This window comes from Balaenoptera ricei, chromosome 5, assembly GCF_028023285.1.
Source record: "Balaenoptera ricei isolate mBalRic1 chromosome 5, mBalRic1.hap2, whole genome shotgun sequence".
Taxonomy (NCBI): domain Eukaryota; kingdom Metazoa; phylum Chordata; class Mammalia; order Artiodactyla; family Balaenopteridae; genus Balaenoptera; species Balaenoptera ricei.
Window position 1 is genome coordinate 6,787,183 of NC_082643.1, and position 15,369 is coordinate 6,802,551.

At 41.4% G+C, this 15,369-nt stretch overlaps 1 protein-coding gene across 1 annotated transcript in view; it reads left to right on the forward strand.

Annotated features, from left to right (window-relative positions):
* TMA16 (translation machinery associated 16 homolog) overlaps positions 1 to 14,638 on the forward strand; it is a 35,002-nt gene extending 20,364 nt beyond the window's left edge. Inside the window, exons 3-7 of the mRNA XM_059922370.1 lie at positions 5,593 to 5,630; positions 6,796 to 6,880; positions 8,027 to 8,175; positions 11,887 to 11,929; positions 13,444 to 14,638. Of these exons, the coding sequence (XP_059778353.1) occupies positions 5,593 to 5,630; positions 6,796 to 6,880; positions 8,027 to 8,175; positions 11,887 to 11,929; positions 13,444 to 13,624 (496 nt within the window). The 3' untranslated portion in view covers positions 13,625 to 14,638. The remainder of the gene's footprint in view (positions 1 to 5,592; positions 5,631 to 6,795; positions 6,881 to 8,026; positions 8,176 to 11,886; positions 11,930 to 13,443) is intronic.
* The last annotated feature ends 731 nt before the right edge of the window (positions 14,639 to 15,369 follow it).

The window sequence follows — 15,369 nt, forward strand, 5'->3', positions numbered from 1 at the left end:
CTTTGGATTTGGACCCGCTTCTGTGTGTAGGTCGCCTGAGGGCGTCTCTTCTTCGCTCAGACAGGACGGGGTTAATGGAGCAGCTGCTTCGGGGGCTCTGGCTCACTCAGGCGGGGGGAGGGAGCGGTACGGAGGAGGCGGGGTGAGCCTGCGGCGTCAGAGGCGTCGTGACGTTGCAGCAGCCCGAGGCGCGCCGTGCGTTCTCCCGGGGACGTTGTCCCCGGATCACGGGAGCCTGGCCGTGGCGGGCTGCACAGGTTCCCGGGAGGGCGGTGTGGAGAGTGACCTGTGCTCGCACACAGGCTTCTTGGTGGCGGCAGCAGCAGCCTTAGCGTCTCAGGCCTGTCTCTGGGGTCCGTGCTGATGGCCGCGGCTCGCGCCCGTCTCTGGAGCTCGTTTAGGCGGCGCTCTGAATCCCCTCTCCTCGCGCACCAGGAAACAAAGAGGCAACAAAAAGTCTCTTGCCTCTTCGGCAGCTGCAGACCTTTTCCCGGGCTCCCTCCCGGCTAGCTGTGGTGCACTAACCCCTTCAGGCTGTGTTCACGCCGCCAACCCCAGTCCTCTCCCTGCGCAGTCCTCTCCCTGCGATCCCACCGAAGCCTGAGCCTCAGCTCCCAGCCCCGCCCGCCCCGTCGGGGGAGCAGACAAGCCTCTCGGGCTGGTGAGTGCTGCTCGGCGCCGAGCCTCCGTGCGGGAGTTTCTCCGCTTTGCCCTCCGCACCCCTGTGGCTGCGCTCTCCTCCGTGGCTCCGAAGCTCCCCCTCCGCCACCCGCAGCCTCCGCCCGCGAAGGGGCTTCCTAGTGTGTGGACACCTTTCCTCCTTCACGGCTCCCTCCCCCTGGTGCAGGGCCCGTCCCTATTCTTTTGTCTCTGTTATTTCTTTTTTCTTTTGCCCTCCCCAGGTACGTGGGGAGTTTCTTGCCTTTTGGGAAGTCTGACGTCTTCTGCCAGCGTTCAGTAGGTGCTCTGTAGGAGTTGTTCCACATGCAGATGTATTTTTGATGTGTTTGTGGGGAGGAAGGTGATCTCCATGTCTTACTCCTCTGCCATCTTGAAGGTCCTCTCTTTTCTGTATCTTTTTGACATGATATACTGCTTACATGATTTTGCTATCACCTATATCAGTATTTCACAAACTTTGGTATACATGAGATGCACCTGTAAGGTGTATTAAAGTAGTTTTCTGGGCCTCATTCCTAGAGGTTTCCATTCAGAAGGCCTGGGACAGGGCCGAGGTATTGCATTTCTGCCAGGTTTCCAGTAATCCTGATGCTGTTGCTGCTGGCTCAGGCACTGATGTATAGTGTTCTTTAATTATGTTCTTTACAAGTAATTTTCCCTTGAACATTGTTTTTAAAGGAGACATTTTATCTCTGTTAAAACCGAGTAGATACTGTTGTCTTCCCTGAGTGGTTTGAGCTTGAGGCATGCTTGCTGATTTTTGGTGGAAAGATTTGGCAAAGGTTGGAAGACTTGTAAAATAAACTAACATTAAACTAAGTTTTCTCCTTAATGTAATTGGAAAGGGTCCAAAGAAAATGACGGGAAAAGTAACTTGCTTACCATTTGATTAAAGATTATTTAATTCTGTGTATATGAACTACCTAAAATTACCTTACAGAGTACCAGTGGTATACCTGCAGTATTTTAAGAAATAATGCTTTAGAATATGATTAAGTACTTCAGTTCACTGTAAATACGTGTGATGTTTATATGTTGTTAGTTATATTCAGGATCCTATGCACTGATTTAATGTTGATTTACAGTCAGCATTACAGAAAGATTACCTAAGGATAAAGCAGAACAACATGCTAATCTCATATATAAAACTTGTCCTAAAGAAGTTCTGTTGTTGGCCAAGGTTCTATTTTAATAGTACAGAGTTGAAAAATATTTAATTTTTTTGTGCTTCGGTGATGTTCTAAACAGACTGAGCTTTGTCTTTTTTCTTAATTTATTTGAAAGAAGTCATCAGTGTAGCAGTCACAGCCCCAGAAACAAACACACGTACAGTTGTGATAGTGTCTGCAGGCTTACCCTTGTCATGAGTAGCAGCGTCAGTGACCGTGAGTCCTATTCAGTTAAGTGGGGGCATGGTCACAAATGGCATCTTGAAATGCTGCTCATCTCCCTGCCTTAGAGCAGCACTTCCAGCAAGACAGAGATGGTGAATTGCATATCTTCAAAAGATGGTTGGTGATAAGATACTCAGACTGTAGTGGCAGCTGTAAGCAACGTGATAGAAGAGGTACCAACAGGGCTTACCTTGAATGTCAGGTGCCTGTGACTTCTTACAAAGAAATAGCAGTTAGCAGCTGCTGCTTTACTCAGCAGCTTGAAACAGTTTCTTGGTCAGGAATCCCAGAGCCACTTAACTGGGTGCTTCGGGCTCAGGGTCTCTCGCAAGGTTACAGTCAAGGTGTTGGCTGGGGCCGCATTCGTCGCAGAGCTTGATAGGGAGAGGTTTTGCTTCCAGGCTGTTTACGTGGTGGTCCACAGACCTGTTGCGGCAGCTGTTGGTGGAGGGCGGAGCAGTCAGAAGGGAGGGAGTCCGTTGCTGCTCAGCCTCAGAATAAAGGGGCCGTTCCTTGGCTCAGTTTAAAAAAGAGAAGAGAAGACCACGTTTGTAACGTCATTTCTAGGTCACATCCATCACTGTGGCACTATTTTATTTGTTAGAAACGAGTCACTAGGTCCAGCCACGCTCAGGGAGGAGAGGGGCGTGAATATCCAAGCAGCGAGAGTCGGCAGTGGGGGCCGTCTTGGGTGTCACCGCGTCCCGGTAGCGCCTGCCCGCCGAAGACACTTGGCGTTATCTGGAAGGGGGGTAGCCAAGCAGCCCGAGTGTCTGCTCTCTGCTCTTTAGCAGAGGGTCCAGGGTTCTTTGTGCTGCTTCCTAAGATTCATTTTTAGGGAGTGAGAGAGGTGGGGGAGGATCAGGGGCAGGATACTGTTAGGGCGCAGAGCTGCTGGATTCATCAGGTAGACTCTTAGAGGTGGGGTCTGCTTGCCTGAAGGTACTGCAGGTGTGACGAGCAGCACAGAGGGAGAGTCAGACGCCCTTCATCTTGAGCATTTGAATGCTCTGATTTAGGACTGTGTGAAATACTGCTTCTGTTCCTATGAATAGAAACTAGTGTGGTTTGAAGACTGGCACATTTCAAGTGGTGCACAGTTTACAGGCAGCAAATAGTTATTCTGTATCATGATTTTAGCTTTATTTTATGACTTCTCAGCGTAGTGACATCTTGCTGCTGTGTACTCTCATATTTTGTCCCATTGTGTATGTAGCAAAGAACTCTACATAGCAAATGAAGATTACTTAATACGGAAGATTAACAGACAGAAGCTAAGCATAATGGGTAAGAATCTAGGAAACAACTGTTTTTGAGAATTAGTCTCAGGTTTCTCTTCTTTTCTTTATCCCAGCTCCACCCCACTGTAGTTCAGGCCCCCAGTGCGTTCATTTAGAACCGTAGCAAACTTGACTTCTAACTAGACTCCTCCCTGAGGTATAAATAAGATAGGACAAAGTAGACATGTTTGAAGTGTACAGCGTCTGGGTTTTGACAGTACATGGTATAACCACTGCGGTCAGTGTACGTAGAGTGCGTTTCCATCCCCACAAAGCTCTTCCCGGTCGAGTCTCAGCTCTCCGCCCCTAGCCTTGGGCACCTGTTGATTTGCTCTTTATTTTGGTAGATGAGATTTGTCTTCCGTAGTGTTTCATGTAAATGCAGTCATACTGTATGCAATTTTTGTGCCAGTTTTTTTCAGTTATAATGTTTGTGAAATTTGTTGTCTTTCTCTTTTATTACTGAGTAGTGTTCCATTGTATGGATATGCAGTTTTTTAATCCCTTTACCTGTTGATGGTCATTTGGGTTGTTTATAGTTTTTGGCTCTTTTCAGGGTCTGCAAACTAAGTGGCCATCCACCTGTTTTTATAAAAAAAGTTTGTTTTATTGGAAAGCAGCTATGCCCATTCCTTTCACGTTGTTTGCAGCTGCTTTGAGGCTACAGTGGCAGAGATGAGTAGTTATGACACACCAACCACATGGCCCTCAAAGCCTGGTTTGTTACTAGCTGACATTTAAGCGAAGATTATCAACCCTGCTGTTACATTTTGATAAAGCTGCCATGAACATTCGTGTACGGGTCTTTCTTGTGGACATAAAACATTTTTCTTTCAGTTCTTAGAACTGGAATTGCTGGGTCATACAAAAGATATATGTTTAAGTAAATAAAAAATTGAGTTTTTAAGAAATTGTTTAAAAGAGTGAAGTCATGTGGTGGTAGTAATGTTTAAGTATATAAAAAATTACCTTATCTGCAGTGATGGTACCATTTTATTTTTTCACCAGTGATGTGTAAGAGTTACATTCACTCCATTTCCTCTCAAACATGTTGTATTTTCAGTTTTAAAACAGATTTTAGCCAATCTAGTAGGTGTACAGTAGTATCTCAATGTGATTTTAATTTGTATTTCTTTATGACTAATGATATATTTTTATGTGCTTTTTGTTCACTTTTATGTCTTTGGTGAGAAGTCTCTTAAAATTTTTTTCCTTTTGGTTTTGAATTTTATCTGTTGTTAAGTAGAAAGAACTATTTGTATATTCTTAATGCAGGTATGTTTTTTGTTTTGTGAATATTTTCTCCATTCTGTGGCTAAAAAGTTTTTATTAAAAAGGCTTCATTTTAGTTCTCCAGTTTTCTAGTTGTTTTAAGTGGGAGGGTAAATCTGGTCTGCTTTGTTAGGGCAGGGACAGTGGATTTTTTTTTCTTCATTGCTGTATCCCTAGTGGCTAGCATAAAGTGTTGCAAAAACTAGCATCCAAAGGTCTTTTCTGAATGAATTAGAATTTAGAATAACAACAATAGGAGGTGTATATCACCTAGACCAATTTTTTGAGAGTAAATAAGTTCTTTTTCTTTGTTATAATTCTTACCAAATTGATGAAAAGTAAACATTCTTTTGTTCTTGTTGAAGTTTAAAAGGTGATAGTGATGCATTTTGGTCTTGGTGGCAGCACTCAGTCTTCTAGAAGGTCCTCATTATTCTTTTGTGCACAAGTATTCTGCATATTACAAAATATAATCAAGGTTTCTTTTGTGTTCTCAAAACCAATTTGTTTTATAGGTATCATGTAGTCATTGCAGAGCAGGAAAAGAATTTTTAACAACATTTTGTTCCAGTGATTTAAAAGAGAAGCATGGTATTCAATGTTTCTTCATTAAAAATAATTAATTTCGGGACATCCCTGGTGGCGCAGTGGTTAAGCTCCGTGCTCCCAATGCAGGGGGCCTGGGTTCGAGCCCTGGTCAGGGAACTAGATCCCACATGCATGCCGCAACTAAGAGTTCACATGCCACAACTAAGGAGCCCACGTGCTGCAACTAAGGAGCCCGCCTGCTCCAGCTAAGACTCGGTGCAACCAAATAAGTAAATAAAATAATTTTTAAAAATTAATTTCATATGCAAAAAAGAATGATCTTTGAATTAAGGTTCTTTGGGTAGTTTTTGTTGTTTTTGACAGATTTTTAAAACTTGCTTTGGAAGTTTTCTAACACATACACTTTTTCTCCCAAGACTGAAGAATGAAAAGGCGTTGCGTCTCAACCTTATTGGTAAGTGGATATACTTATTTGAAGTTCTTCTCTATACCTATTTTCTTTTGACTCTCTTAGTAAAATACTATTTTTATCTAAGTGAATTTTCTCTACCAGACTTGATCAAAACAAAATAAAATCAATCATTAAACTCTGAGAACAAACAGTGTTAATAATACCTAGCTCAGTTTTCTAGAAACTGTTTAGTACCTACCTACCTATTTTTATCCATCCCCCCTTCCTGTCTCTCTCTGTCTTTCTCTCAAGTTTAATTCTAGCTCCCTGACCATTAGAATTATGAAGGATTTTGAAAACAATTCATATTTAATGATGTGAATATATACATCCTCAGTCTGTATCTCAGTGTTACAGTCTTTTTGTGTGTGTGACAAGTCTGAGATTTCAAAAGAGTGGCTATTAGGCTTTATAACCAAAATGAAAGGTATTTGAACCATTAACTCTAATGCTTTATCAGGCAATAGAATAGTATTTCTAAATGGTTTATCAGTAATCCTGGGTAGGGCCATTTCTTGATTTGTAATATTAAGAAATCTAATTGAAAGTGACACCCCAATGGTAAGATTTACTCATAAGGATGAGGTCTGTTAGCTCCGTGATCATAAATGTCAGTCATTCTGCACAGTATCTGGCAGATCTTGTATGCTTAAGATATTTACTAACTTTGAGGCCCTGAACAGGTTACTTAACCTTTCTCTTCTAAATGGAGATGATAGTAATAATAATAATAATTGTCATAGGATTGTAAAGATCTTGACATAGTGCCTGCTGCTTATTAAATGTTCAGCAGACGTCATCCTCTTCATTAATCAGACTCTCATTTTTGTTATTTCAGCAAGTTCTATTCTTTGCTTTATAAATACTCAGAACTTCATGTTCTGTTAGAGTGTTCTTTCTTTTTTTAAATTTTTTGTATCCTTACTGGATAAGAAATATATACAGAAAAGCATCCCTGCTACCCTTGTCTCTTCCCCAAATTAAAATGTGACAATTTAATTTCTGACAGACTGGTTTAGTTAGCTTTGAGCCCACACAAAACTTTGTATTTAACTTTGAAATAAATTTTGATACTGTTTTAAACGCATTGATGTTGAAAATTATAATGACTACCTCTGCTTGAATGATGACTTGTGGTGTTAAACTGTTTTGGTACTTGTTGTTATAGGTGAAAAACTGCAGTGGTTTCAAAATCATCTTGATCCCAAAAAAGTAGGATATTCAAAGAGAGATGCTTGTGAATTAATTGAAAGGTAAACACTGGGCATGTTATGAGCAAAGGGTCGGTAACAGGAATTCCCCAGCTTGATTCTTCAAGATTCAGAGTTCTATTCGGGATTTATAGATGAGCAAATGAGCTTTGTTATCAAAACTTTGGATTCTTATACTAGCTTAGCCATTTTAGTAGCTTTGTAACCTTTCTGGGCATCAGAGTGGTAGTTAACCCAGTTTCTTGGCTTCCTGGAGGAATGTCATCTAGACTGACATTTGAAGATAGGGGTTAGCAGATTGAGGTGAGGTAGTTTGAGGAGCCTCTAGGCAGAGAGAACAAGATCTGAAAGGCCCAGGGGTGAGAGCAGCATATTTAGTGATCTGCCAGACATCTAATAAGACTGAAATAATAGGTTCAAGGAGGGAATTGTGACAAGTAGGATAAACAACCAGCTTATGAAAGATCTCAGATATCAGTGTAAGAGTTTGGACTTTATCCAAGGACTGTGGGAGACACAGTTACAGCAAGCACCTGAGATGGTCACATTTTTAAACTTTAGAAAGGTCACAGTTGGAGGAAGGAGGAAAATGGATGAGGGGGCAGGCTTTGGCTGGGAGACTGTTGAGAGGCTGATGAAGCAGTCCAGGCAAGAGGTGATGGTGGGAGCAGTGTGGTGAAGAGAAGTGAAAGAGTGCAGGCACTTTAAGGAGGTGGAAGTCCCAAGTCTTTAATGACGACTTAGATGTGGCGTAAAAGAGAGAGGGGAGGGAGTCAAGGGGGGCACTCACACTCCTCACTTGGGCAACTGGATGAATGGGTGTACCAGGGGATGGAGCGGGTCGGGAGGGGGGCGGGGCGCCTAGGGGCAGCATGGAGGCGAGTCCAGGGGTGGTGTGTTAAGCCAGATGGAGATGTCCAGGAGGTGGCTGAGTACGAGGACACGGAGTTTGTTTAACAGACACTTTAATGGCAGGCTGTGATGTGGTCCTAGAGATTTTGAAAATGGTTAGTTACCAAGAGAAGGTCTGAGGTCTGAGAACTTCAGGAACTCAGAGGAATATAAAAACTTAAGGGACAGGCGCAGGCTGGGGGTTATGGTTGTTTTTGGGGGGGGGATTATATTTTAAATGAACTAATATAAGCCAAACAGAGACCCTGTAAGTCAGATCAGTTTCTTGTTTTTCAGGTATTTGAATCGGTTCAGCAGTGAGCTGGAGCAGATTGAGTTACACAACAGCGTCAAGGCCAGGCAGGGCCGGCGGCACTGCTCCCGAGAGGCGGCCATCAAGCAGACTGTGGCGCGGGAGAGGCAGCAGTACAGGGGCTACGGCCTCGGTAGGAGCGGGAGGGGCGGCGGTACGGGGGCTGCGGCCTTGCTGTGTTCACAGGGTACCTTCCCTTCTTTCTGGTCAGATTTGGCTTTACTTATTCTATTTATTTAGTTTAGTTAGATTTTCTTCCTCTGATTTCCTTTCCTTTTGAGTGTTTGGAGTAATTTTTGAATTCATTCTTTTTTTCTCCTACATTCCCAAAACTGTCAGTGTTGACAGTGACATATCTTTCTACTGTGACAGTAAAGTTTTCCTCTCCCTTCCGGTGTATACTTAATTTGCTTTGTTCTAGAGTTATTACTTGCCCGTCTCCAACCACACTGAAGTTTCTTTAGAGTAAGTACTGTGTCCTTCTTGTCTTTGTAAGTCTTGTAGTAAAGAGCTGTACTTGCTGCAGCGTTTCTTGAGAAATTATAGAAACCAAGTTTTCTTTCTTAGCACTAGCATTTCTTACAGTTCCTGAAGACAAGTGTGTTGTGGGCTTAACAACACTGTCTGAAGAAAGGCGCTTCGGAGGAGAGGAGAGGGCACTTGTACGGGCTTGCAAAGCCCAGAGTCAGGTGATGACCCAAGGGCTACATGGCCTGCACATGGGGCTTGCTTGGGTTATTGATTGTCAGTATAAACAAATCTGCTGGTTTCACATGAAAAATGTAGATTTCTGGCTTCTCGTAAAACATGCGATCGTCTGCTAGAGCAAAGTAGCAACTGTCGCTTTTAGACTTGAGCATTCAGTGGCCCCAAACCTTCCTCCATTCACATTCCCTGCCTGGTCCCTGTAGGCATTCCTGTGCGGATTTGCTTGGGAAGTGCAGTAAATGAAATGCTTAAAGCTACATTAGGTGTTTAAATTTTAATAATAACAGTAGGGCCCTGGAGGAAGTACCCTGTGGGTGACTGTTGTGTTGGTCGCAGGCTGTCCAGAGCGATACTGTGTGCCAGGAAGGTCTGGGGCGGCCTCCACAGGCATTCTCCCCACTGGAGCCAGTGTTGTGGCTGGACCCACCCTGGCGGTTCTTACTGTGATTGCTGGGTGCACCTCAGCAAAAACCAGCAGGGAGCTTTGAAAAAAACAAGATTTAGTGCTTAAAAGTCCTGGACAGTACAGGACATGCCTGAGGGCCACACAGCGAGGTCTCCAGTAGAGAAAGAGGGAGGGGACAGGGACTTGGGGCCCTGCCTTTGTTAGGGTCATAGGCGGGACGCCTAGGGTTTCACGGGTTCACTCTTCATAAAGGCGCCAGAAGGGGGAACGGGGTCACTCAGGCGGTCAGCTGTCTGCGTTCCCCGGGGCTTTCTAATAGGGGAACTTCGTGGGTGGGGAGCCTGGTCCCTCACCTCGTTGTTTTGCTGTAGCCGTGTCAGTCTGGCAGTAGATCCGTAGAGTTGGATGTCTTCACAGCGGGTACCTCGACAGTCGGAAGGTTAGCATCGGGCACTTAGCTTCAGCGGCACTGTGAGCCCTGGGCAGATGGCAGTTCCTCGCCGTCATTCCTAAGCAGTGAGTTTCTTCACTGAAAAAACAGCAGAGTAACTTCAGAACTAGACAGATCTGGACTTAGACCCTTACAGCTTACTATATAACAGGGCAAGTTACTTCCCACCCACTCGCTGGCCTTGTTACCTTCCATTTAAAAATAGAGGTAAATAGTGCACCTCCTTCCCAGGTTGTTTAAAAGGCAAGTGAGATTTCACGTATCAAGTGCCTGACACAGAACCTACTGTAGGAGGTTGAGGGAGAGCTTCAGCCAGTCCTGTGTCCTTTTCACCTAAATTTGTCTATGCTTGTAGTCTCCATTTCCTCATTTTTCCATTTTTATTGGAACCCCTTAATTAGGCTTTTGTAGCCGCCACTCAACTAAAAGCCCTCGTCACCGACGACCTTTAAGTTGCTAAGACGCTTCGTGCCTGTACTGGGCGCTCGCGTAGTCAGCTTTCCTGCAGTGTTTTTATACAGATGATCCCTTCGTTTCTCGTCACACTTTTTATTCGGGGTAGAAGCCCCTGACCTTCCCTGGTTTTCCTCCAGGTCAACTGGCCATGACTTCAGTGTCCTGAGTTGAATCCCTCATAGCCTCACAAACTAAATATTGACCCATGTCCCTGTCCTTGGGCCTCCACTCTTTTCTATTTACACGAATTCCTGAGTTGATGTCATTCAGTCCTGTGGTTTTAAATACCATTTAAATGCTCATAACTTCCAAATTTATATTGTCAGTACTTGTCGCTAGAACTCCAGACTTGCATTATCAAACTTGGGTTTCTCAGAGTATCTACTTGAATGTCTTATATACATCTCCAACTTGCGTCCCAAAGCAGAGTCCAGCTTTTCTCCTAAAACTCCTTCCTCCCGCAAGCTCCGTGTGTCCGTCAGTGACATCACCACTTGCCCCGTCGCTCGTGTCAGAAACCCTGCGATGGTTTCGCATTCCACATGCAGCTCATCAGCAGGATGTACTTAAGAGCCTGACGGCTTGCGCTGCTGCCCCCAGCGCCTCTAGCTCGAGCCACCACCGTCTCAGCTCTGCCGTCGTGACAGCCTCCCAGGTGGTCTCTGTGCTCAGTCTGTTCAGCCTGCAGCCGCCAGGTTAATCAGCAGTGATTGATGGCACATTCCAGGTCAGACATCTACTGGTGGTGGAGCCAGTGCTAACACTCAGACCTCGTCTTCCAGTTATGCCACAGTCCTTATTCCAGATGCATGGAATGTGTCTGGTGAAAAAAACTTTGTCAACTCTCTCAAGTTTACAAGCATCTAGAAACATGTGGGCAGATTGTCACCAAATGCTGTGTTGATAAGGTTCAGAGAAGACAACTGACATCTCTCCCACTTGCTCCATGGTGGTATAACTGTTCCTGACTCATTTTATTAGAATTTCTTAAAAAAAATAATTGTGCTTAATTTATACCTTTTAAACACCTGACCCCTCCTACTCTTATTTTCTGAAGCTATTGTAAAAGTCAGTATACAGTCATGTCAAACATTTTTATCTTTTTCATTAATTGATACTGGATTTTGTTTAATATTTTATCCATTGGCCAGAATTTTTGCAGCAGTGTTCCATTTTTTGTTAAACATGCCTCGTGTTCCACCGGCAGGGATGATCCGTGCATACAGGTTTCTGACCCACTTTCTAGTCATGACAAGGAGCTGCCATCCACCCAGTTTTTATTCAAAGTGGGTTTCAATTTTATTGAACTTTAATGAACATCTATTGATGATAGTTTATTGAAAATTTTTTTTACATTTTTAATAGTATTTTTTAATATCTAATAATCCTTGCATTCCTCAGACAAACTCTACCTTGCCAAAGCAAAGTATATGCTTGAAAAAATTGCACCTTTCACCAAGAAAATATATAAAACAACTGAGCATGTTGTTGTAGGGGATTGATAGTTAGAATTTGCCAGGCACCTTTACTGTTTAAAAGGACAGAGTTTATTTTGTTGATAGGTTTGTTTTATTTTATAGATTCTGTGGTAGAATACATTATTTAATGGTGTTCTTTTTGAATCACCTTCTTAAAGTAAGTCCTTTATACTTGCAAAACTTACTTTTCATTATAGCATTATAATCATGCTTTGAAATTTTGTTTTTCTTTGGATGTTCTTGCTGTCTGTCAGTTATTATTGTTTCTGAGATAATAAACGAGGAAACTATAAATGTTATAATAGAAAGCATTGCCTAATAGATATAAATTATTTTCTTTTCCAGAGATTCCAGACATTTTAAATGCAGGTAATCTGAAAACTTTTAGGTGAGTCTGTTGCTTTTGTTCTTCGAAGCTGCAAGTAAAATACATAAGAGAGAAACGTTCTTCCCTTTTGAGTCTAGACGTTAGAGCTTAAAGAAAATTAGGGGGTTCTTTTTAACCTTTCCCCTCATCAGTTGAAGTAAGAATTTTCCTAAGTTTAGCATCTGTTAGAGATGCCTGATGTACACTGAAATGATAATGACCTGGTGCTTTTATTTGTTTTTCAAAATACTTTAAAATTCTTTAATATAGTACTTAAAGAACATGATATCCTTGTTCCTCCCCAGCTGTTATTTTTTAAAAAGATAAATTGTCAGCAGCAGACTTGCTGGCTGAGTCCTGTCCCCATACTGTTTGCAGCACCCCCTTCTGGAGAAGGTGGTTAGTGGGAAGTGGTATGGGGAAATGGTTAAATCATAAAGAACCAGTTGTTGCCCCAGTGGTCTCTCTAATAGTGCTGTGTGACCGAGGGACCAGTGAGTAGGATTTCCTGTTTTCAGTTTTCAAACAGGGTTCTTTGTCTTTAGAACATAATTTTTATTAATCATTTTGATATTAGCTAGACCATGTTGATCAGCCTGAAATTTTAATTGAAATTAGATACATGTAAGTCCATATTATTTGAAACCCTTAAGCTTATTTTATATTTTTATACTTCTGAATTCATAGAAAATATTTAATATTCATAAAATATTAGCTCTAATAGAATTTATTGATCATATTTAAGAAGTGATTCACTGTGTAGCCTATGTACATGTATTTATAAGTACATGGAGCTTAAGATTATACATTAATTTTTTTTGCCTGTAATGTTAAGTAATCAGATATATAAATGTTCTCTTTATTCCTAAAACAGTGTATGTTATGCCTCCCGCAAAGAAAGCCAGAAATAAGAAGAAATTAGCCTAGACTGTTAGTATCAGAGTTCAGTTCTCAGAAGAATCTTCACATTGCTCGTAAAGTAATTGTGAACATAGGATTGTCACAGAAAAGCTGGGGTTGAAGAACTAAAAGTTTTTTATTATAACCAAAAAAATTGTTTGATTACTAAAACTGAATTGTGATTTACCATTGTGTGTGAAAAGAAAAACCTTTTCTGACTGTGCATTTTGGAGATTTTCCAGGATGATGTAGTTCCTACTTCTGAGATTCTTGATACCATATATGTCCTAATAGAGGGAAGTGTTTGGGTTAGGGAGAATAAAAGAATGGAACGGAGTTTCCTTGTAACTTTTGCCTAATATTTTCCTGCATTGCTTTGGAAATTTTGAATGTGTGGAATTGTCTGTGCAGTTAACCGCTATTGTAGATTAATGAGAAAGTGCAGTAAGTATGGAAAAAGCAAACCTCAGTTCTTGGGACATTATTTTTTTTCTAGTGCATTTATATTGTTTCCTTCTAGTGCGTTTGAATCTGCTGTAAATTTATAAACTTTCTTCTGCTTAGTTTTGAATATTGACTTTATTACTTCCCTACCTCACCCCTCACCAACCCTCTGCATTCTCTCTTTCGTCTAGGGAATGGGATTTTGATCTGAAGAAATTGCCAAACATTAAAATGAGAAAAATCTGTGCTAATGATGCAGTGCCTAAGAAGTGTAAGAAGAAAACTGTGACAGCTGTAGACAGAGGTTTAGGAGAACTGGAACTGAAAGATGAATCAGGTGACACGGATGAGGAGATGATTGCAGTGGCCTAACTGTCTTCACTTGTGGTGAAAATAAATAGTTTGAGAACTTCAAGTTACACTTGAATTGATTACGGCAAATAATTGTCTCCATACAGCATTTGCTGTTTAGCTTATTCTCTTGTATGATGAGAATCCCATTTTCAGTTTCAAAAACACTGTTATGATTTTTACTTAAAAATGAATGTTGCTTTATGTTTACATTGTTAGACTAGGTAGAAATGCTCTGCAAAATCCATTTAATCTGAATTTCTGGGGCTGGGAGAGCAATATGAACGGGGACAAAAAAAATGTTGTAATTTTTCCCCTCATGTTTACTTAGAATCACCTAATCTCACATTTTGGGGCATGGGCAGCAGCTGTTTGCTAGAAGGTTACTGTGGTACTTCTTGAGCAGTGACAATGGCAAAATTGCCTTTTAGTAATATGTTTTACTCTTCTTCCTCTTACACATTAAAGCTATTTTCTTTCCTTTTAAAATAGGGAAAATGTGATACGGAATTTATATACATTTATGGATTGTACATTGCTGTTATTTATTAACTTTGAGCCAGAGTTAGTTAAATGGTTTAAAAAAACCAGTAACTATTCTTGTTTTGTTTATCTCCTGCATTTAACCTGTTATCTTGATAAAGGGGATGAATGATTTCAGGTTAGCTCTTTCGGTTTGTGTATTATTTTTTGCTCTCTCATTGTGAAAAGTGATAGGTTTTATTTGTGGAAACAGAACTAAAGATTAGAAAACTAGTCATTTCAATTATCTTATTTTTTCTTCTAAGAGATAGGTTAAATTGACATATAACAGGATTTCTAGTATCATGAAAAACATGGATGTGGTTGAATGTTCTTCACAGAACTTGTTACATGCAGGTGTCTTCTGGTCTGTTTCCTGAAGAATGCAATGCAGGAGTATGTGAGTATTTTCAAGGAAAGAAATGCTGTACGACGTAACTGGGTATCAACTAAGTCTTGTTAACAGTTGTTTTCACTTCAGAAAATTAAAAATAAAACATTTCTGTGATGTTACTTCTGAAGGTTCTAATTACTTAATGTTTAATGATTTAACTGATGCTGCCTTGCTTGGGCTTTAAGTAATCTGTGCAAAAGTATGGTTTTATGGTTATATAATAAGTTCCTATCTCTTTAGTCATTGGAAAATTTCCTTCTCCTTTTTTGGGGGGAGGGGATTCATTTTTAGTTTCAAAATGGCCATAAAAACTGAGCCATAAATTACAGTAAAGAGAATAAAAACCGTTTTGTCTGGTCTGATATTTAAAAAACATTACTGTTAGGTAAATAACTTGTGAAAATAGCAGATCATTCTCCCCCTCAAACATTTGTCCCTGGTTTTCCCTATGCTTTCAAAGCAAAAAGTATAACAAGCTATACTGCTTGGAACCAGAACGGATAAATATTTGTTGAATGAATGACTTTAGGATGGTAGTTGTCACGTGGCTCCTGGCTGGACCACGGTAGCCGAAGAGATCATTTGTCTTTAGACTAGTGCTCTCAGACGGCCCTTTAGCCTCTGTCTGTGGAGCGTGTTCTTTCTTCAGTGACACTTTCCCGGCCCCTTTTCGGTGAGTGTTACACCTTTGTAAGGTGGCTTCTTCAGTCCATGGCCGTGGAACAGAGTAAGAGTAACACTTCGTTGGCACTTCTGTGTCAACTAGTGGCTGGCAAATAGTAAAATGGAATGGCAGATAGCATTGTAAATATTTTAGATGTTGCCGGCCAAATGCAGTTTCTGTTGCATA